Source organism: Gasterosteus aculeatus, chromosome 2 (genome assembly GCF_964276395.1).
Source record: "Gasterosteus aculeatus chromosome 2, fGasAcu3.hap1.1, whole genome shotgun sequence".
In the NCBI taxonomy this organism is placed as follows: Eukaryota; Metazoa; Chordata; class Actinopteri; order Perciformes; family Gasterosteidae; genus Gasterosteus; species Gasterosteus aculeatus.
Window position 1 is genome coordinate 9895342 of NC_135689.1, and position 22420 is coordinate 9917761.

Sequence of the window (22420 nt, forward strand, 5' to 3'; positions counted from 1 at the left end):
AGTGAACAGTACAGCTCACCAATTATTCATGGTTTCATGAAGTACACGTAAATGAGATGTTTCGCTTGTGTGTGTGTGTACTCTTTGACTTTATTATGCATGCGATGTATGTGAAGCATGTTTATGTGCTCCATTAATGACTAAAATACAGTATAGTATCATAAAGTATCATCCTGAAATATGAAGAATCAGACTATATTTTACGTTGCATGAAAAGGGCAAAAAGCTGCTTTCCGTTTCTGCTCAGGTGTGTGAGAGATTAGGGAGGCAGAGAATGTCCCACAGAGGACATTCTGGTCAGCTTTTGTGTGTTATTCATCCTCTTATCATCTCCCAAATGAGTGATAAATGGGCAGTGGAAACCTATGGAAGCTGTTCCTGTGATTTCATAATATTACTTACATAAATATTATACATGAATAATACTTTCCTGTTAGTTTGCTACTTGAAAACCTGAAATATTGCTTCTGTATTCTTTTTTTCCCCCAAACAACAGGCAAATCTGGTGGCTGCCTTTGAGCAAAGTTTGCAACTGATGACTACCCGGCTGCAGAGTCTGTCAATAACCCAGGAGCAGAAGGTAACGCGACATCCACACTTTCAAACACAAACAATCACAGACCTGAATTCCTGCTGCCTTGCAGTCTGATGAGCAGTCTGCAAAGAGCAGGCAGCATTCTGCTAACATGGAGTGGTCTCTTATCCCAGCCTGCGGTGAAGAGCTGAATGTAGGTTAGAGGGCAAAGCTGCAGAGCCACAGGGTGACTTGCTGTGGGAGGAGGACAGACGATCAATGGAAAACAACGTCGCTTTAGGCTGAGTGAAATGTGCACGGCAGCCGCATGCACACGTACTCGCACCGAACATTCCTGCATTCTCTGGCTTTTGGATCTGCTTTTGCTCTGCCGGAGGCAGCGTTCAGCGCTCAGTGTTGGGCATTAACGTGAGGAGTCTCTCCCCGCACTTCATGCCTTGCTGCTCTCACTGAAAGGTCCGTCTAGACCACTCCAGAAAAGCCTTTGTTGTTTGAGCCAGCGCATTGACCTGTGCAGCTCGCCCTGGAGCGCCGGCTCTTTAACCTCGAGTAGATCGACCGGGCGACTCCTATTCAGAGCAGAGTGGGATCGACTCACATGGACGCACAGAGTAAGCGGCACAGAGAGGCTCCGCTGTTCTGAACTCTTTGTACTTTTGAACTGTTGGCTTCATCCCGCTCCACGATGTCGTGAAGGAGCTGGTGCTGTGCGTTTGTGGAGTCGTAGTTCTTAACTAAAACATCAGAGAATGCCACTACCGCAAATGTTTTATTTTAGACATTAGAAAACGTACCAAACCCTTAATTATTTTTGAATTTCACATTGTTATTTGTTTTGTATCATTTAATGAATGTTTAATACTGCATAAATATTTTAGTGTTATATAAATGTACATTTTAAATTGTGATTAATGGTAAAATAATATAAAAAGAACTGAATTGATGTGGGTATGAATGAGGTAATGCTGAGTAAAGTACTATTACCTTATTTATAGTTTGATTATTATTATTTACTGTTTCTTCACCGTCTATTACCAAAAGCTTTCCCTGAGCTTTTCCATCCTGAAAGACTGGAAATAATGCAGTAATTCATCCCAACGCTCCTTGCTGACATCGTTTGAATTTGTTTGTGTAGGATACAGAGCTCTTGGATCTGAGGGAGACCATCGAGGCTCTGAAGGTCAGGAATGACGAGGCCCAGGCCGTCATACATGGAGCCTTAAACACGCCGGATAACATGAAAGGTTTGCCGATGGACCACTTGATCTTCTCTGCACACATTTGGCTCTTTTGACGTTGACTTTTTCTTCTTCGTCAGACATGCGGATTCGACGTCAGAATTCATGTGAGAGCATCTCCAGTCTCAACAGCTTGACCAGTATGTCCAGCGTTGGAAGCTTTAAGGACCAAGATGCCAAAAAGAAGAAGAAAAAGAACTGGGTAAGAACGCAAACTTGCATGTGAGGCAATATTTTACTCCTGCAACGTGGTGTTGGTCTATATTTAGTTCACTCTCCAGAGGGAAAAGTGTGACCAGCTTCTCCCTCCACTGGGTGGTGTTATTTTCTTCTGTTTTAGGTCTTTGAGATGAGTGCAGTCATTCTGTCCCTGTAAAGCCTCTCAGGGCCTTAATGCTGTAACCTGCTGAATATTGGTTTAATCTCTCTCTCTCTCATCCTCTATAACTCTGTAGCTGAGGAGCTCCTTCACCAAGGCATTCAGCATTAAAAAAGGCGTCAAAACATACTCGGACATTGAGGAAATTGCCACCCCCGACTCGTCTGCCCCAAACTCCCCAAAGATGCTCCATGAGGGGACAGAACTAGAAAACCAGCCCTCGTCCCTCAAAACATCAGCCTCTGCTACCTCTTCCATGTAAGTGCACAAATGCCCATCTCCACTTCTTAGGCCAATAGCGAGATACCCCGTTTATATTTCATGCCCTGATGAGTGCATCGTTCTCCTCCAGGATCATGGAAACCACAGAAGAGGGAGACAATGAAGAAACAGCGGTGACAGACTTGCGCTCAGAACTCTGGGTGAAGGAGAGAGAACTGACCGACATCCGACTGGAGGCCTTAAGCTCTGCACATCAGCTGGAGCAGCTCCGGGAAGCCATGAACAGCATGCAGGTTGGTTTCGCCTGCATGTGCGTATTTAGTTGAGTCAATACCCGAGGAGCATACATGATAACGTTAAATGTTGTACCGCCCCGTGGCTTAGTCTACGGTTGAGGACCTGAAGGCAGAGAATGACCATCTAAAAACGGGCTCCAGTCCCACCTCCTCCACTTCCCACCCTGCCGGCCTGGCCTCTCTCCTGGGGCCCTCCCTGAGGCAGCCCATGAGCATGTCCCTCACCAAGTCCTTCAGTCTCAGTCTGAGTGACTGTAAAGATCCAGGTAAGAGACACGCCTGGAATCCCACCTATTTTTGGTGCACGCACACGCACAGTACATCAAATATATTTCTATACTTTTTTTTTCACCCATTTTGACCTTGAATCCTTTCAGAGGTGTCTTCAGTTGACACGTTGAGCGTGTGTTCTCAGCGGGACGAGGAATGTGCACGCGTGCTCGTCCGCATTGGAGATCAACTAGAGGTAAGCGCGGGACACCTTCTTCATACACGCGATGCTTTCAACCCAGCGGCTTGGAGAGCCGCGCACTCATTCCCTCTCTCTGCGTTTGTAGGACAGTAAACAGCCGCAGGAGTTCTACCTCGGCTCAGTATCGGTCAGTGCGGGAACAGGCTGGTCCTGTCTGGACTCCATGATATCAAAGACCTTCACGGTGAGTTTCCTCTCTCACTACATCGGTGGTTCTAACGAATCGTGACCTGCTGGTCCTTACTTGTCCTCGTCTTTCTTTGTTTTTCTCCAGGACTATCTAACTCACGTGGACCCGACTGCCAGCCTGGGTCTGACTTGTGATTCGCTGCACACGTTGCAGCTGTCCTCGGGAGTGCAGAGGGTGATGGGAGGGGACAAACCTCTAGCTTCGCCTTATCGTTGTATCAGCGGCGGTCCAGCTGAAATACACGTCACTTTAAAAGGTTAGCGTCCAAACCACTAACTTAATGTGCAGTTTATTTAAGATGAAGAACTATAATCACAGATGGACATTCAGATCAGTCCTTTGCCGCTCAACACTGTACGGCCTTGTAATGATTACTGAACTTTGACTGCCAATCTAAAACAATTGCTCAATTTGTGTACATACTATTTACATTTTTTTTATGTACTGTGTTCACAACTATTTAATATATATTACGTAAAACCAATCGCTTCTCAGCTCTCTCCCTCTCTCCCCTCTGCCTGCTTCTCTCCAGGTCTCAGAGAAAAGTGTGTTGACTCACTGGTGTTTGAGACTCTGATTCCTAAGCCGATGATGCTGCACTACATCAGCTTGCTGCTGAAGCACCGGCGTTTGGTTCTGTCCGGGCCGAGCGGGACCGGAAAGACCTACCTGGCTCAGCGCCTAGCCCACTTTCTCCTCCAGCGCAGCCGGACCGACTCGCCCGAGGGCGACCATGAGACCTGTGTCCTCGGCCGCAGCGCTGCCGTCACCTTCAACATGCATCGTCAAACCCAGAAGGTAGCAAGACGTTTTTTTTCTTGCAGTCCTTTTCCCACACGAATGTGGGAATCTCTCCACGCAGAACATGTGAATTCAACCCGTGTCCTTTCTTCAACAGGAGTTGCAGTTGTATCTCTCGGATCTGGCGAATCAGATTGACAGAGAGACTGGGGGGGAACTGCCACTGGTTGTTATTATTGATGACATCAGTGATCCAGCAGCCATCACAGAGCTTGTTAATGGAGCATTAACCTGCAAGTATCACAAATGGTGAGTCTCTTCGAACAGTTGCTGCACAGTATTTCACTGAAAATTTGAATAAGCTTTCATGAAAGTACATAATATCCTCTGTTGATGTTTCAGCCCTTATATCATTGGCACAACCAATCAACCTGTGAAAATGTCATCCAACCACGGTCTACATCTTAGCTTCAGGTGAGTACAAATAAGAATATTTACTTTGCCTCCTCTTAATTTGATACACAATTAAATACAAAATGAAGCTTTCATATAGAGTAAAACTAAAGTTTTTTTCGCTCATGACGACAGGATGGTGATGTTCTCCAACAACGTGGAGCCGGCTAACGGGTTCCTGGTGAGGTACCTGCACCGTAAAGAGGTGGAAGCCTACCAGGATAAGGAGCAGGACTCCGCACAACACCAGGCTCTTCTCAGAGTGTTGGACTGGATCCCTCAGCTCTGGTACCACCTGCACACGTTCCTGGAGAAACACGGCACTTCCGACTTCCTCATAGGTATGTGATAGTTGGCAGGGCTTGAAGCGGAACACGGGGGATAATTGGGATTGGTTAACATGAGATTTTGCCTCTTTTCAGGTCCATGCTTCTTCCTGTCGTGCCCTGTGTCATTGGCAGAGTTCAGCCAGTGGTTTATTGACCTGTGGAACCACTCCATAATCCCGTACCTCCAAGAGGGAGCCAAAGACGGCATCAAGGTGAGCACACACACACGTCCTCTATCGTGGGACGTTGGTGGTAACAGCAAGACATTCAGTCCATTACCTCTTTGTCTATTCTTTCTCTCAGGTACACGGGCAGAAGGCAGTATGGGAAGATCCAGTGGAGTGGGTCAGGGGGACTCTTCCGTGGCCCAACGCACAGCAGGACCAGTCCAGGCTCTTTCACCTACCTCCCCCGAGCGTATGTCTACTCAATGAGGAGAAGAAGCCCCCCAAAGATACACCGCCACCCAGCGCAATGGAGTCAGATCCCTTGGTGAGGTTTTTGTTGAGATCGGGAACTGGTTCAGGCTAGTGAGGCATGCAGGTATCAGGCATTGTCAGATAAATCTGTCTATCATCACATCATTAATTAACGATCTTTTGATCATAGACTAAGAGGATATTTAAAAAAAAATACTCCACAGAGGTTTTGGTGTCATTAATACTAATTGACAGGTAACAGACCCTCCAATGTAATGATTTACCATGTTACTTGTTGTCATTGTTTGGAGGCCAAAACTACTTTTGACTTGGGGCTCTATGGGTTCAAGAAATTGTCCATATTTGCCACACTAGATTTAACCTTGTAACACAAGACTGTTAATCTCTGTCTCTGTCTTTTCCTGCTACCCAGATGGCCATGCTGCTGAAGCTCCAAGAGTCGGCCAACTACATAGAGTCTCCAGAGCGCGAAGGATGTCTCGATCCCTCTCTGCAGACCACACTTTGAGAACGGATCTATGAAACTCTTCACTCATACTGACACAGCGGGTGCAGTCCCAATGAGACATCAAAGACTCTATGACTTGACTGTGTGCTCAGTGAGCAGCTTCAAAGGTTTGCCCTGCCCTGCTACCAGAAAGACAATTCAACTGCTCGCATAGGATGCTGTGATGATCATGTAAAGGAAAGACATGTGTTCCAGATGGGTTGTTCTTAAATCTGCAAGTGCATGGTATCCGGAATAGTATGACGCAAAATATAACCTATAATCCCATTCATCAAAGCCCATTGTTTTGTTTTGTTTTCTTGGCTGCCACAACTTTCACAACAAATTTCATAATGGAATTCACCAATTCCCTAAAAAGTAGGTCCATCACTTGACGACAGCCAAAGATGCACTTTATTTTCTACTTGTGGTAATTGGATTTTAGGAGGCTGTGTCAGTGACTGTGTAACTTGTGGAATCATGCAGTTCATTAGTAATACCCCACGATGGCAGCATCCACTTGTCAGAGATGCTCTGTAGAGTGTAACACACACTTTATAGCAGAGCCATGGAAATTGGCCTTGAATGTTTTTCTTCTCTTCAGTTCAGCAATTGTGTAATTCATGACTTCAATATCAGAACAACAAAGCTGTAAGAGTAGCACCCATGGGTGAAAAATGAATGGAAATCGTTCAGGTTGGTTTGTAAAGAAAATGTCTTAATCTGTGGACACCGGTTTTCTCCGTTCAAATTGAACCTATTCAACACACTGTAGTGTAAAAACAGAGGACGAACTGCTTGTTTTTGAAATCTGCCCACACGGCTCATCCTTTCAGACTGTGCGTGCGTGTATTCTGTATTTAGATATCAGTTTCAAAACACAAAATTCTCCTGTGATTGATGAGGAAAATCTTGATTTTGTAGGATTTTATACGGAGTCATCTTCAGCGATCATCTGTATACAGCAGCTATCACCTATGTATGCCTATATCATTATCGACAGCTGCAGGAAACACTTCTTTCTTTGCTGTCTAAGTCATTATGCGTTCACTCAAGTGGAAAACATTATTAAATAAACTTCCATTAAGTGATAATAATTAGTACATAAAAGCATTTTCCTCCTCATTGCATTTGCTCTTTCTCACTTGACGTGACTGTAAGAGGTTTTGGGGACTAAGTAGGTTGAAATAAGTGGCCTCCTCCTATTTCTTTCCTTTATTTCTTTGCACATAATATATGTATTTATTGCTCACATCTTGACTGTCCTAATGATGACAGAATGAAGCAAGAAGAGACGGCAGTCTGAGGTACTCTTATTCTAAAGTACCTCAGACTGCCGTAATTCTGTCCAGATGTTGCTCTACTGTCCAAAACAGGGTGCTGGTGTAAAGTAAAGTAGAGACATGATGCCTAAGTCTACCTGTGCCTGAAAAACAATTGGCCTGGAGCTTCTTTTGAGCTGCTTTAATCTTCCACGCAGAGGCCTCGATTGGAGGAAACGTCATCACTTCCTCTCACCTACTCTGATGTCACTTTAATGTTATCACCTTGATGCCCAGATTTAGTTGGAGAGTGGGTTGGGCGACTGGTGGTCACGGTGATACGCTGTGAGATAAGATGGTGTGTTTGCCATGTGACTCTGCAACAGACGATGATGCGTATCAATGGCCGAATCAAATCTGTGCGCGATTTGACACGCTTTTAATTGTGTGAAAGACTTGACATCTTTTGTTGCGTTGCCTGAGCGTCAGAGACAGTGTAAGAACGGATGTTAGCCTGGAGGTGTAATGTAGATGCATGTATCCCTGCTGTGTACCCAAAGTTTTGTTTCATTGGACCTACCACACTTAACCCTACCACGGGAGGGATTTTTATTAACTGGGTATCTTCCTCTTTTCAAGTTGTTTTTATCAAGAGCAGACATTTGTTTTTATTATGCAAATATTTGTAAAGGTTTCTCTCTCTTTTGTACATGACATCACTATTGTATACACTGTAAATAGTTAGTGCATCTGCGACAACAATCACTAAAATGTGTAGGGATCAAAGGTCTTCTGTATGCAGAAGACGGGCGTCTTTGGTGGTTCTATTGTCTTTCTCCAGCGGGAAAGAGGGCTTTGCTTGAACGGGGGGGGGGGGGGGGCTAATGGTTGTATGGCATGTATCTATTAATACATCAAATCCCATATGTCTTAACATTGCGCAATGGACACAATAAAGTCATGCCATTCTTTACATCACTCCCTGTCTTGGCTGTATTTACCTTCAGTTATCCATCAGGGGGCGCTAATGCTCCTGTTTAAGATCATTCAGTAGGCTCTGTGAACATTTTATTGAATGTGGTGGTTTTTGTCAGACCGAAATGTTCTTTGGAATTACTTCAATATTACTGGGTTTGTTGTATAAGTTATTACTGTGTTCATTTCCATTACAAGCCCGGGTTTCCCTGCCTCTCACAGGTACTCCTAACATGGATAAGGATGTAGCTGAAACAGGGAGGGGTTGATAACGGCCGATGGGTGGAGACAGTCCAGCCGCCCTCGTGCCATATATATATATATATATATTCCCTAAGATCCCTCTTGGCTCGTTCATCCAGAGGACTGGACGTCTATCAGCACAATGCCAGGCAAACCTGCGCCCATCAAGAAGTCCCCGGCCAAGAAGGCTGCCAACAAGAAGCCCGAACCGGCCCCGGAATCTGAGCCGCCCCCCGTAGAAGCTGCACCTGTGGACGCTCCACCTGCAGATGCTCCACCTGCGGAAGCTGCACCTGCGGATGCACCACCTGCAGAAACTGGCCCTGTGGAAGCCGGTCCGGCTGAGGGAGAAGCAGCCCCCGCTGCCGAGGGACTAGCAGCCCCAGCAATGGACCTCCTCACTGCTGAAGGAGTCACCCCAGGTATCCTGGGATTAACCACGAAATACTCTGCCCGACATGACTTGCAGTGCTAACTGTTGAACTAACCGGGGCTACATCGTGGACAGGTTCTCCTCGGAGGTATAACTGTATTGATCTCAGGCACTGCTACCTTTTTAATTAAACAACACTTGAGCTTAGTAAGCACTTTCTGTTGCCAGTGTAATTGCTAGAACAAATGAATTAAACAATAGGTTAAATGTTAAACCCCTGTCAGTGGGATACCAATTAGTTTCATACCCTGAACTTCTCAGGTTCTTGATGCTGGTAATCAGCGATTATAAATTAGGACAATTTAGAAGACTGACATTTGTAGTACCCATAAGTCCACTGTAGATCTTTTGAGTCTTTCAAACATCTAACGTACATCTTTCCAGAATGTTTACAGTGATTTTTATTCTGTCAGAACTATTCTGTGTGAAAGGAGGCAAAAATGAATGAGACTGGATGAAGGCAGTGACTGCTAAGGTTTTGCATGTTGACCTCAACATTTAACCCTTAACTCCAACTGATTGCACCGAGGGGTAATTGGCTTTCCTAATGGCATTCTAACTTCGTTACAACGTTAAATCTCCTTTCCAGTTAAATGATGAGGAAGGTTGACATGTAACTTTATAGAAAAGACGCTCTGGAGATTTTAAAACATTAACCTTTTTGGTTTTAGCTGTTCCGGCAGAAGCTGCTTTAATGGAAGAGCCGCCAAAGGCTCCCACACCTCCACCTCCTGCAGGTGAGACCAACATTTACACTCTGCTGTTGGCTCGGTCCTGTTAAACCACGTTTAAGGTTATGAAAAGGACACAGTGAAAATTAAAACTTTTACTATCAAATCCTCCCCTTTTTAAAAGTATCAACTATTTTAAGCTATTTACAAGCTATTATGAAAATGGTTGTGCAGAATTGTACCACATCATTTTATTTGATAAGAATTCTGAATTACTGATTAGTCGATTGCCAAAGATGAGACATTAACCATCCAACATCCGTAATTCCATCTGTCATTTTGCAAGCAAAAATATCCAAGTTAATTTGTTAATTGTTTCAATTGTAGAGTGTCTTAGAAATGGATTTTGTTTATCAAGGCTATATCGCCATTTTCCGTTTCATTTCAGCCCCTCTTGATGTTTACTTCAATCCTTTACTAATCCGCTCTGCTTGAAGTCCCCACCAGCGCTCCTCTGGACGTTTCCGTGGAGGATGTGAACGACTCCAGCCTCACCGTTAAATGGAAAACGCCCGAGACCATCGGAGACTCCGGATTGGACGGATACCTCGTTGAGTACCGCAAGGATGGAAGTGAGTCTGTGTGCGTACGTATGTGAGGCTGCACCTGTCCTCAGAGTGTCACAGGGCAGATGGACTCATAGCTGTATCCAGGCCGTGTACGACAGGCAACATTTCACCGGCTGTCCCTGTGCTGTATCTCCTCACGACACTTTTAGAAGTGCTCGTTTGCTCAGATGACATCATTCCTTCTGAGGTTTCCTCATCGAGGCCAAAGCGTACTTTTAACGGCTTGGATGTTTGTAAAGCTGGCGACAGGCAATAAACCATTTATCATCTCCCATTAAAGGATGTTCCGTACTTTCGGAAATGGAAAAAAAGATTTCAGGAGGAATGTGTATAGGTATAAAAAAAAAGATGTTTGCAGCCTTACAAGCTATTATGACACATATGCTTTAAAGTTAAAAACTGCCCTGAGACTAACATATTTTAATAACCCCAAAACGGTACTTCCTGCAGCAACAGACTGGGTTGTTGCTCAAGAGGAGCTGAGCCAAAACAACCTGTACTGCATCAAGAATCTCACCTCCTGTGACGTGCTGCACGTACGCGTGGTGGCTGTAAACCGCGGCGGCCGCAGCGAACCCGGTTCCCTCGCTGAGCCGGTGCTCATCCGGGAGATCGGTGGTGAGTAGCAGCCACTTTTTTTTTTGTGAAAGTCTAAAAATCCCAAGCAGCAATTGTGACCTTTGATCCATCCACTCAAGTGTAACATGTTCAAAAGTGTGCAACATGTCCATTTCTTTGCCAGTGTTCCTAAAGTCTAAACAAAATGTCCCTGCAAATGAATTTTTTCAAAGATGTTATTGCAACACCCTCCGCTGGTGGTTGTACTGTAACTTGTGACCTATCTGAAAAATGCTTGTGTCGTGAAGAGAAGGTATTAACTGCCAAGCGGGTAAGACGGACTGCACAGATGTATGCACATAAATCCTACATGTGCAGACAAGACCTTTCATTAGCTGTAAATCATGCTTACACTTGTCCACATGTCTTCAGTCCTTCAAATACAAAGGTGAAGCACACACACATTGTTTTACTTTAAATAAAATGTTATTTTTAATGAAATGAACAACATAAACATAACGCAGACACTAAGAAAAGACAAGCATGCAAGCCAGGGTATATATATACTAATTTACATACTTTGTTTTAGTACCGAACCATGACCTGACCGGTTGACCATTTATTGACAGTTAAAATGTTTAAGTGTCGGAACCATTTGAAGTTAAGAAACATACTTGGACCATAAAACTCTCCTGTTTTAGTATTCAGCAACATAAACTTTCAAATGTACTGCAGCGGCACTAAAGTGGCTTCTGCTGCATCCGTCTTCGAGATGATTTATTGGGGAATGAATCAGGCAAAGGAAAACATTTAGCTAATGAGCCATCTGGCTGCCATATTTTTTTTACTGACTTCAACCATGTCAGTGTGACCTCGCTGCCACTTTCTCACTTCGATTTATTACGGTGGCTCTGTAGCATTCCTGTCTTCCGTCCGGTAACGCTTAACGTCTTGCAATAAATAAACAGTCCATATTATATTATGTCTTCATTATGCCCATTTCAAATTCACTTCAGTCCCTTTTATGTGGGTATAAATAATAGCCACTATTCCTCTTTGTTGATTTATTTTTAAAAGTGCAGCAAATGGCTTAAAAGTGCCCCTGATTTGCTCTGTTAAACTGGAGTTGGCTTCGTTACTGAAGCTGTGAGTTTCCATCAGTGCTCACGGCGAGTCACATTGACGTGGTGAAGACCTGAGCTGAAATGCCCCTGTTATCCCCTTTGAGGAGGCCAGCTTAATGTCTCAAACAGGAAGGAAGGAAGTTGAGAAATGCAGTGATCCCCCAAGAAGCGCTGACGAGGGGAGTGACACGTGAGCCTAATTGGTGGATTCTGGGCGGCTTGCTGAGGCGTAAATTCAGCTGTGTCAGTCACACTCTGAGTCACCCAGCTACATTCGAGCTTCTCACAAAGACACTTCATCCCGAGGCAGCGACACATTATAACTGGTTTGCAGGTGGACTTGCCGGCTGCTGAAATGCCCGCAACACTTCCGGGCGTTGCCGGGAACGGTGCTGATGCTTAGCAGAGATTACTGTTTGAGCCAAATCTGGAGGCAGACCTTATCCTCACAGAGAGGGTTGGTTCCAGGTTTTCATTGTAACAGCCTCTGTGGCAATGATATAGTGACAAATGTAAGGATGACTGGGCAAGAAACGTGGTTAGAAGCGGAGCAAAATGAAATTGCACTTTCTTGTTCCTCTGAGTTCGTATCCCTATGGTTGAATGCACTTATTGTAAGTCGCTTTGGATAAAAGCGTCAGCTAAATGACATGTGATGTAATGTAATATACAGAAGGTCAGTGAGGAGTTAAATGATATGACGTTCGGAGTGGAGAAGGAGAAACAGAGGCAGCTGCAAGGGGAGAGAGGTGATGAAGGGCAGCGGGTTGGATGTTTCTTGTAAGCCCAATGAGCTTTTCAGACATTTGATGCTCATGCAGAAAGATGCAAAGGATGCTGCTCCTGACATTTAGCGCCCGGCCTTCCTACATAGTAGTTAATTAAAAGACAAATGCAGTGTATCCATATCTTTTTATCCACAGCTTAAATATACAAGCAGTTATCACTATTGAATTGGGTGTATTCAGTTTCCAATCGGTTGCACGTCATAGTTTCTACATGTGATGTTTGACCAATTAGTTAAAAAGTGGTGACAACTTCAGATGGATCTTTGTGCATTACAGAGAGAACATATGCCGGCGTTTATCGCAGTATCTCATCACCAAAGCTATTTTTAAGGTCTTCCTGTTTTGCCTCTCTTCTCAGATACTCTACTGTTCCTCTTTTCTTAGCTAGGCTTCCTATGTATCACTACTGATAAACATTTACACGACTAATGTGGATTTTTTAATTTATTTTGATAACCACACAATCTATTCCACGATAATTGTTCACTTGGTGATACAAGCACCAAATTTGGCATGAATAATGCCTAAAGGCGACCATTTTTCAAGATGGCTGTCACCGAAAATAGCTTGAATGGCTTGACATATTTCTCTACCTAGACATCAAAATGTATGTATTTTGGCACGAGAAAATTCAATGGTGCCGATACAAATTCAACATAGCTGCTATTTTTCAAGATAATGCCCATTTTATACTCATACTTTTTAGCGTTCTTTGATCAGATATAAAGTTTCTGATGGATGAAGTATCAGTCCAAATCCCAAGTTTTCTTTTTGTTCCAAATTAAAATGTTTTTAATGATCAACATGAGGTAACATTCTGTTTATTAACTCTCTGAAGTCTGTGGGCATTCTCTCGATTTTTACATGTCTTCATAAATTCACCTCTTATGCCATTGAATAAATGTTACATACTCCTATGATATATATCCGAATTTTTAGAACAATATCAGCTTTCTATATAATGGGATATGAATTGTACTACCAAACAAACCAAAATATGAAGCCACAGGTTTCTGTTGTTTGTTCTTTGTCCCCTAAGATATAAAAAACATTTCAAGAAAATGCTTTCTAATGTTGTTCTAAAGATATAGGCTAATTTAGGAGGAACAGACATTGAATTCTGGTCTGAAGGCTGAAACAAGGTCAAAACGAGGCAGAGGAGGCAGACGCAGAGGGACAGAAGTCTTATGCAGGAGTGAACTTTTTCAGTGTACGGCTGACAAAATTGTGTCTGGAAAATGTTGCGAAGGGGAACAATTCTTTTGCAACAAACCACTTGAAACCATTAAGAGAAAAGGCCATATTTTTTCCCATCGTGGATATCAGGTTTTTTCGAAAATATAGGTCTTGAAGAGAATTTCTACCAAATTTGATACTTGTATGACAATGTCAAATATTGTTATTTATATATATATATATTATATATATTCATGGACACTGGATATTTTTGGATATTAAATATAGCTCCTGAAGTCATGTTCTCTTGTCAGCTTTGCAAGCGGGAGGTCTATTTTGGTCTTGTTGACCTGCCCTATTGAGCATTCATAACCCCACTTTGAAGATACAAACGAGGAGTTTGACACAATTTGTACACTGTTGGCTTGTAATGCTGACACAAATTGTCAAGAGGGGAATTTTATTTTGGTAGTTGTCCAGGTTTTGTTCATAAAAACAAATAGTTAAGATAGAAAATAGAAATGGCTGACTTTACTGGATTTTTTTCAGAGCGTCCAAAGATCCGCGTTCCTCGCCACCTCAAATCCTGCTTTATCAAGCAGGTTGGAGAGCAGATCAATCTGGTCATCCCTTTTCTGGTAAACTGCACGAAGATATACTCTGTATAGTCCTTGAATAACAGCAGACATCACGCTTCTTCTTGCGTCTTCCTAATCTCTAATCTCTAATCTCTCTCTTTGCGACTCCTCAGGGAAAACCCAAACCTGTGGTGTCCTGGCTGAAGGACGGTCAGTCTGTGGATACGAGGGTCAATATAAGGAACAGTCACAAGGACAGCATCATATTCATCCGCAGTGCTCAAAGGGAGGACTCTGGTATTTATGAAATGACAGTTAAAGTGGACAGCTTTGAGGACAAAGCCACCATCGCCCTTCAAATTGTGGGTGAGGCCCACATGCTTGTGCCTACACGACAGCAACACACTTTGGTGCACATGTGTGCGTGTAGTGCGAACGTGTCCTTATTTCAGACCCCTCGGTCGAATCTGCTCTACATGGTTCTGCTGTTGGCTTGTTGGTTTTGGGGCTCTTGTCTTGATCCAGCAGAAATTCAAAGCACGAGCTAACGTACATCACACCTCTAACAATGATGACCTATGACCCTGCCGTCAGCTGCTGCTGTTAAAATGTTTGGCCTCGTGTTAGAGGCATTACCATACAACGTTCTGTCCTGAACATGGGAGCAGACACCCATTTATGCTGCCATGGGAACTCTGGTTAGGATTTTAATCCTTTATAAATACTTACACTTATGTGTCTCCTCAGACCGACCCGGCAGTCCTGCCGATGTGAAGCTGGTGGACACCTGGGGCTTCAACGCTGCTCTTGAATGGACCCCTCCCAAGGATAACGGCAACACAGAGATCACTGGATACACCATCCAGAAGGCCGACAGAAAGACCGGGGTACGGCAGACATATACCAGGCCTATCACATAGTCATATAGTCACATAGTCATAATCACAAATCACATTAGACTTTGTGCAGACATACCAGGTTCACACTCGACAAATGATTAACAGGAGTTCACCCGTAGATACCTATGGAGTAGGTTTTGATGTAGTTCAGTGTCTGATTTATCTTCTTTTCAATATATATATATATATTGTGTAATGTATATGTGTAATGAGTAGAGAGAATTAACCTAAAACGAGCATTCCAAGCATCTCAGCCATCGTGTCTCTCCTGGCAGGTATGGTTCTCGGTGCTGGAGAACTACCACCGGCTGACTGCCACCATCACAGACCTCATCATGGGCAACTCGTACTCCTTCAGGGTTTTCGCTGAGAACCAAGTGGGAGTCAGTGAGACCAGCGCTGTCACCAAGGGGGTGGCCACCATCCAGAAGACGGGTGAACATTCTTGATTCATTCTTAACTCTTCTATGGTCAATGTGTTGATTTATTAAAAGGGCTGCACGACAAGTGTACTACTTATATTTCAATGAGCTGCATGAAGACTTGAGGGGTGGAAGTGGCTTTTGGAAGTGCTAACATCTTAAGTGGGTATCTCTCTTGGGTGCACAGCGGGGCGGCTGTGTGAATGATTTCTGGAACCCTCCCACTTACTCAGTCACTCCCCACTGTAATTGACCAGTGAAAGAGTAAGCTCAGGACACAATTCTGAATGAAAGAGATGACTACAGCATCTCGTTCCATGTGTTAACAGGCATTGTCTACAAGCCTCCAGAGTACCCGGAGCGGGACTACAGCGAGGCACCGAGGTTCACAACACCCCTCGCTGACCGCGCTGCCACTGTGGGATACACCACCAAGCTGCTGTGCTCTGTCCGTGGATGCCCCACGGTCAGAAACTCCTCACTATACACTCCAACCCAAGAGCACTTTGCTCAGAGAGCATTATATAGTTTCATGTTTTGATGTTAATATGCAGTTTGTACTCATGTTCTCGCCACCCATAGTACATTTTATCGCTGTATTGTGTCCAAGATCGCAATAGGCTCATATGCTCACTTTTGTTTTGCCCAGGGACCCACAATAAACCATTTGAGCTTGTGACACATTGCTTCAAAATGAGGTATTAATGTCACTGCTATAAGCATCCACTGTTGCAGTGGGGCGGGGTTTGCACTGGAATTTCTATGTGATGTTTCAGTATGTCTTCCACCGTTCTGGTCGGCTGCTGCTCTGGTTAAACATATCTTTACGGTTGTCTGGCTGTCGCAGGCGGCTTAGGAGGCCACGCGATGGAACTGATTATGTGTCCCCGTTGTCCTTGACGACTCTGCAAAGACCGCAGCGGTGGAGTCCACAGTCCGCACATGCCAGTGTGCTGGAGTCAAATCAAACAGAAACTAACGTGGGGCTCCGGTACCAGTAGATGTGGGGCTTTTCCCGGAACTGTGGCAACTGAATGTTTATGGTTCATACCGACAAACCCTGGATCATCCCAGACGTCTGAGTGAAGAAGTCCCACTCGGTCTGATTGAGTCTTGAGGCGGACGGGCAGGCAACTGAAGTCGTAACAGCTGTGTGTAAAAACACATCCACTAATAATGCATAGAGGGCCACAGATATTCTGTGAATGTGTGCTCGTATATGAAACTGCTGCCACTGGTTAATCCCTCTATAACCATTTGCATACACTTATATGTAGCTCTATATCTATATCTCTATAGGCCACACAATTCTAAATCATTACAAACAGTCAAACTACATAAAATACTATTTCATTTTTTCTCTCCAACACTGCCTGTGTCTACATTGCACAGCTGTGCATGCTCTTCCTCACGTCTTCTATCATTGAAATTCTGTCACGCTAGGCATTTGTGTTGGTGCGTGGCGTGTGTTCAGAGTCACTCTGGACTGCTGAGTGACGTCCAGCAGAAAAGCCTTTAGTGTGATAAGTTGTCCTGCTGTCTCTGATAAAGAGCCGTTGGAGAGGCTGGCAAGATAAGCAGGCAAGACAAAGGAGAGAAAATGATAAGAGCTCTAGGTCTGCTGTCCTGTCATGGCGACAAGTGGAGTCGAGGCTGTAACACAGAAGGTACTATATTTGCCAGCTCTGTCCAGGCGGCAGCAAAGTTATCGGTGTGACTAAGTATCCCTGTGACTTCCCCACACATGGACGACCAAAGACGGAAATGTGATGGGACAGGAATGGATTCAACAGATGACATTAGATTACACTTAAAAGTGTTTTCCCACATCTAAAGTTAAAAACAAAATGTAAGTCAAACAGTGAAATCAAGTAAGTTTAGCTGTTGGACCTTGCAAGTCCATTGAGCTTCTTTTACCTTTTTTACCGTCTACAGTCGAATGACTGAATTTAGAAAGCTTGTTGAAAGCAACAACATACGTCAGTGAGGAGGCGTTATACAAACCCTTCTAAAACGTATCGGCGGAGCTGAAATCCAACGACTGGAATCATCTTGCATGAGGAAATCCCTGCAGGGAGATGGTCATCTTAGCCCAGAGCGGCACATACCTGAAGAGACTTGTATTACTCCCATTCGACCCAAATGTCAAGCTCTGCAAAGACGGTCAAAGCTCACAGGAGGACAAGTCATTTTGATGTCCAATGTGAAACAGTAAAGACTGAAACTCAATCTTGTGGTAGAAACAAATAGAAAGAAGTGAAATACACCAAACCTAAAACTCTTTAAAAAATAAATAGTTTGAAGCTGAGAACTTAAAACTCAAAACCTCACTCATCACTGCTGATGTTTTGTCATCTTAGCCTAAGATCGAGTGGTTGAAGAATAAAGTGATCATCGGAGACGACCCCAAGTATCGTCAGAACTCCACCCAGGGTATCTGCTCCCTCGAGATCCGTAAACCCTGCTGCTTCGATGGCGGCGTGTACACCTGCAGAGCCAAGAACGAGCAGGGAGAGGCCGCGGTCTCCTGCAAGCTGCAAGTCAAACGTACGTGTCTGAAGCAAACGGAGGGTGAAGTTGTCAAAAGACAGATACATGTGGATTGTTTCCCACTCTTTACAGTCTGTATGCTAAGCTAAGTAGCTGTTGACTGTTGATTGACCTCATAGAGACAGGAGAGTATCCATTTCTAGATGACCTCTTATCAAGAAAACAAATAAAGGCCTTTGCTAAATGCTAAACTAACAATTTACATTTGAACCGTTTATTGGTCCCGTTTGATGATTACGGCTTCAAAGTCTTTTTTAACTTGTACCAGAAGTGCATGTGAAAAAACATTTAAAGTGTTGATTCCTCTCCTGACAGAGGTTATTCTTCCTGTGGCTGACAATGAGAAGGGAAAATAACCCCCCCACCTCCAAAGGTAAGAAACACCCACGGTCGAAGCCTGAGATGTTCATTGTGTCACCAGTGGGAGCACACATTGAATATTCATGTGGCAGCTCACCAGCTTTGCATTGCAGTGTTTTCAAACTCAAAGCAAAAAAACAATAATGGCTCATCTTTCCTTCCCTCTTGCCGGTTTTCTACTAATCTGTGCAGCCCACATTACCGCTCCCATCCTCATTCCTACTTTTGGATGTGGTAACGTAGCAAAAACTAATCAGTCAGTCAAAAAGATATGCCAACTTTGCCCTTTTTACAACATTAACATTTCTATTTATACCCTCACAATTAGGCAGCCGCATTTAGTCATTGTTACTTTCGTATAAGCTTTTCAAAAGCTCGAGTGGTGTTTTCTTTCACGGAGAGCTAGTAGGATTTATGCACAGTGGGATTCCAACTGGTGACAAGATAAGCCGCATTAAAGCATTTTTAAAAATGAGTGAACCGACAAGAGAAGGTAGCGCGATTTTGAAAAAAGGGACAAACAGATGGACCCATTTAAGCTAGGAAGAATGATGGGACAAATTCACATGTTGTTGGTAATGAGATGTGTAGAATAGCTGAAGGTTGTAAAGTGTTACAGAGAATGATATCTTGTGAAAAGACTTACCACTTCTTTTTTTTACAGCACTGTGAAACACAATCCCTTTCATCCTGCTACGTTCAAAGCGGGAGCAAGGGGCCTATTCTATTTAGAACTCTCTTACCCTCCAAATCTCCTTTCTCTACTTACTAACCACCTTCTTAGCATAAATTGGTCTTGACTAGAAGCTGTGTTGGCCTACACTGCATTAAAAGGGAACACAGTGCTGTCGCAGAAGCATGGCAACTGAACATGTGCTCCAGTTTGTACCGCTAATGCTGTTAGCAACGTGACCGTTAGCTTGTGGAGAGCAGTGTAGAGGCTATTAAAATGCTCCCAATTCTTGTATTTTGCACCAGAATGCAAGTATGTTCTAGCAGTAAAGCAAAATACAAGTATGGACCTAAGTTTGTGTTGTCATTTTGTACAACAAGGAAACCAATTACTCCCCCCGTTACCTTGAACTATTGACGAAAGGTTTTTCTCACATGCCTCTATGTTGAAGAAAAATGAATGTGGGCCGTGTATAACAAAACCAAAACTTTATTAAAGCATTTGTTTACAAACTCACACAATTCACGTTATATAATCAAAGTCATTTATCCAGTTTTATGTACCTCCAAAGCTCCAAAGCAAGAATTCAAGGACATACAAATACAAATGGTCATTTTGTGAGTGAAGTACTCCTTTAATTTATCCTTGAATATTGTGCCAAAATGTGTCGTGTGAATTGGTAGACTTTAGCAAATCGCAAAAAGAGGCATTTGTTATGTTACATGGAGGCAACGAAACTGTCCTTCACTACGCATTAGGGACAAGTGTGTGTTCACACCGTACAGCAAATTGGGTCACATGCCTGCCTGACCAACGCCCCCAGGGTGGCTCAAGTGATCCCATCTTAATGCACCCTCAATGTGCTTGACTGCATTCACGCCTGTATTTACAGCCGTTCACTTGTGATCACATTACCAAAGCGGAGGCATTTTCATGCCAGGTGTAAATTGCGCCGTTTAGATGACGTTATCTTGCATGTGAGTTTTAGGATGCTATCCCATAAGGCACAGGGATGTCGATGCAGCAACCCACAGCTTCTAAAAGCACAACTGCTCATGGCTCCATTAAACTCTCTCTCTCTCTCTATTTTGATTTAAATTATTTTTCCATCCGTGAGAAATCCAGGTCTCATGTTCAGGGAAATTTGTGTGTGTGGGGAAACATTGTAACATTGTGGGGGGCTCACCTTCCTTATGGACAACAAAATGTAAGTCCCCAAAGCTTAAGTCATTATATTAGGCCAAAGAATTGGTTTAAGGTTAATTTACATATTGATTTAGGTTAGGGTCTGGTTAAGGCAGTTATGGTAAGTGTGAATCTGAATGAAATGAATGTAAAGCCACACAATGTCCCCAAATGTGTGTGTGTGTGTGTGTGTGTGTACATTATTCATCCTTCCAACACTTTCTATATGTGTCTCCTATCTTTTCCAGAGTGTTAGAACAGGCGAGAGTCTGTGCAATGGGGTTTACATAAAGAAGAAAAGGAAAAGAGCAACGAACCAACATCTCCATATCTATTTCCATCACAACTCCAACTCAGAATGCACAGAATACCCATTCAGCCCTACCCATCCCAGTTTGTCATATGTTGTATATTGTTTAATTTGGTGACATGTATGTAAGGATATATATTAAAAAGTCTGGCATTGTCCATATAAATATTTACATATGTACCTCACAATAAAACAGTGAATCATGAGACATGGTAATGACTGTATGGATAGTGTTTTATTACATATGATGTGTATTTACTTTACTGTATGGGTGAACGGACCCTTTAATGCTGTGGTTTCCAAACTTTTCTGTTGTTTTCAATTAATTTCATTATAAAACTGTTATAGTTTTTTATATATATACATCACTTTATATATATTTTTTAAGTTTTCAGTCATTTTGTAAACATATTTTTAAGTAAATTTACTTAAAATATTATAATTGAAGTGGCAAACAGTGCAAAAGTTACATCATCACATTTAACAGGAGGTTTTTCAAACCATTCTTTCTGTGCAGCACTGTGTCTTTTTCGATGTTTCGATTGTTAATGCTGCGCGTCTCTCTCTCTCTCTCTCTCTCTCTCTCTCTCTCTCTCTCTCTCTCTCTCTCTCTCTCTCCCCCGCTATCGCTCTGCCTCTTGGGGGTTAGGGTTTGGGTTAGGCTCTCTTGGGTGGGGGGGGGGAGGGGGGTGGGGCGTGTTTAAAAATAAAGCAACTTATGTCAGTTTTGCTTTCGTTTAGTGATGAAGCCGCAACCTTCCTGTTGGCCCACCACAACCCCCTTGGGTTAGCAACCCGACCCCCAGTTTGGAAACCACAGTTTCAATGCTCCTCGGCTTTTTAGGCTTAAAAAGTTTCTTCTTCACTAAAATCAATCATCTATGATTTATTACAGATCTGTCCATGTTGCTATCGATGACAGTCTATTAACTCTTTTCATTCTTAGATTTTATGAGAATATTTGATATGTTTTTTGCCAGATATGAAGTAGGCAGGGGGCACTTGATGAGCGCTGTGATTGTAGACAATCACATCTTCTGTTATACTGACACCTAATGGTGAGTACTGTGAAGACACAACAATGACGGAAAAGCAGGGAGGCGTTTTGTAGGACTTTTATTTTGAAAAGGTAAAAGGAATTGCGGTTTTGTTTTATGTGTGGATGTACGGCTACTGAGCTTGTTACAGACATATGCACATCTATACGTTAAAAAAAATGTTATAGTTTAATGCAGGGGAGTCCAATAGGTCGATCAAAGGCATCACCAGTACATCGCCTGCCATTAATTAAAAAACAATAATGTCATGTCACGCATGCGCGGTCGACCGCAGGAGTTAACGGAAAACTGGACGCATTTAATTTAATTCAAAAGCAACCCAGGCTGACTGACAGTGTAGTAAGGAGTAAGGTAAAGACCAAGAAGGCGTGGAATGGATGGGACGGTTCCCTCCTTCTGACGGTTGCTTTTATTTTTATATCCACTCGTTTTTGCGCTGACTGTGTTTCCGCCACCACTCGTTCGCCCGACTAGGCCCGACCGGTGGTGATTTACACGTTTGGTGAATGTATATGACGTTGTATCTTTACGGGAAGTCGCACTCGCTAGACTTTGAGCTGCAGAGAGGAACATGTGGCTGTGAAGGTTCAGCAGGGCGGGTTCACGGAAGTCTAAAAAAATATACATATAACTTCCCCACATTTTCCATGAATCACGTCACACCCACCGGTTGCAGGAGGTGTTCTCTGCACATTCTTCACACGGTGTCTGTTCAGCTTTAGTCTTTAGTCCAAAATAAAAATA

General features: G+C 43.4%; 2 protein-coding genes across 9 annotated transcripts in view; both read left to right on the top strand.

Moving 5' to 3' along the window:
- Positions 1–8022, top strand: part of nav1a (neuron navigator 1a) — a 73034-nt gene extending 65012 nt beyond the window's left edge. For all 8 annotated transcript variants that reach the window (XM_078091149.1, XM_040194482.2, XM_040194484.2 and 5 more), the window contains 16 exons: positions 497–580; positions 1671–1779; positions 1854–1975; positions 2229–2410; positions 2505–2667; positions 2759–2936; positions 3048–3136; positions 3228–3326; positions 3417–3588; positions 3865–4130; positions 4231–4382; positions 4476–4547; positions 4662–4867; positions 4949–5067; positions 5159–5347; positions 5708–8022. In XM_078091149.1, coding sequence (XP_077947275.1) covers positions 497–580; positions 1671–1779; positions 1854–1975; positions 2229–2410; positions 2505–2667; positions 2759–2936; positions 3048–3136; positions 3228–3326; positions 3417–3588; positions 3865–4130; positions 4231–4382; positions 4476–4547; positions 4662–4867; positions 4949–5067; positions 5159–5347; positions 5708–5803 — 2298 coding nt within the window. In that variant the 3' untranslated portion in view covers positions 5804–8022. The remainder of the gene's footprint in view (positions 1–496; positions 581–1670; positions 1780–1853; positions 1976–2228; positions 2411–2504; positions 2668–2758; positions 2937–3047; positions 3137–3227; positions 3327–3416; positions 3589–3864; positions 4131–4230; positions 4383–4475; positions 4548–4661; positions 4868–4948; positions 5068–5158; positions 5348–5707) is intronic.
- A 334-nt stretch (positions 8023–8356) lies between these two features.
- mybpha (myosin binding protein Ha) lies at positions 8357–20834 on the top strand. Its single transcript, XM_040194492.2, has 12 exons — positions 8357–8684; positions 9367–9432; positions 9864–9998; positions 10446–10613; positions 14191–14279; positions 14393–14585; positions 14967–15106; positions 15394–15553; positions 15870–16006; positions 17901–18087; positions 18406–18463; positions 20557–20834. The coding sequence occupies exons 1-11, from the start codon at positions 8405–8407 to the stop codon at positions 18444–18446; spliced, it is 1596 nt and encodes a 531-aa protein (XP_040050426.2). The 5' UTR covers positions 8357–8404; the 3' UTR covers positions 18447–18463; positions 20557–20834.
- Positions 20835–22420: the final 1586 nt, after the last annotated feature.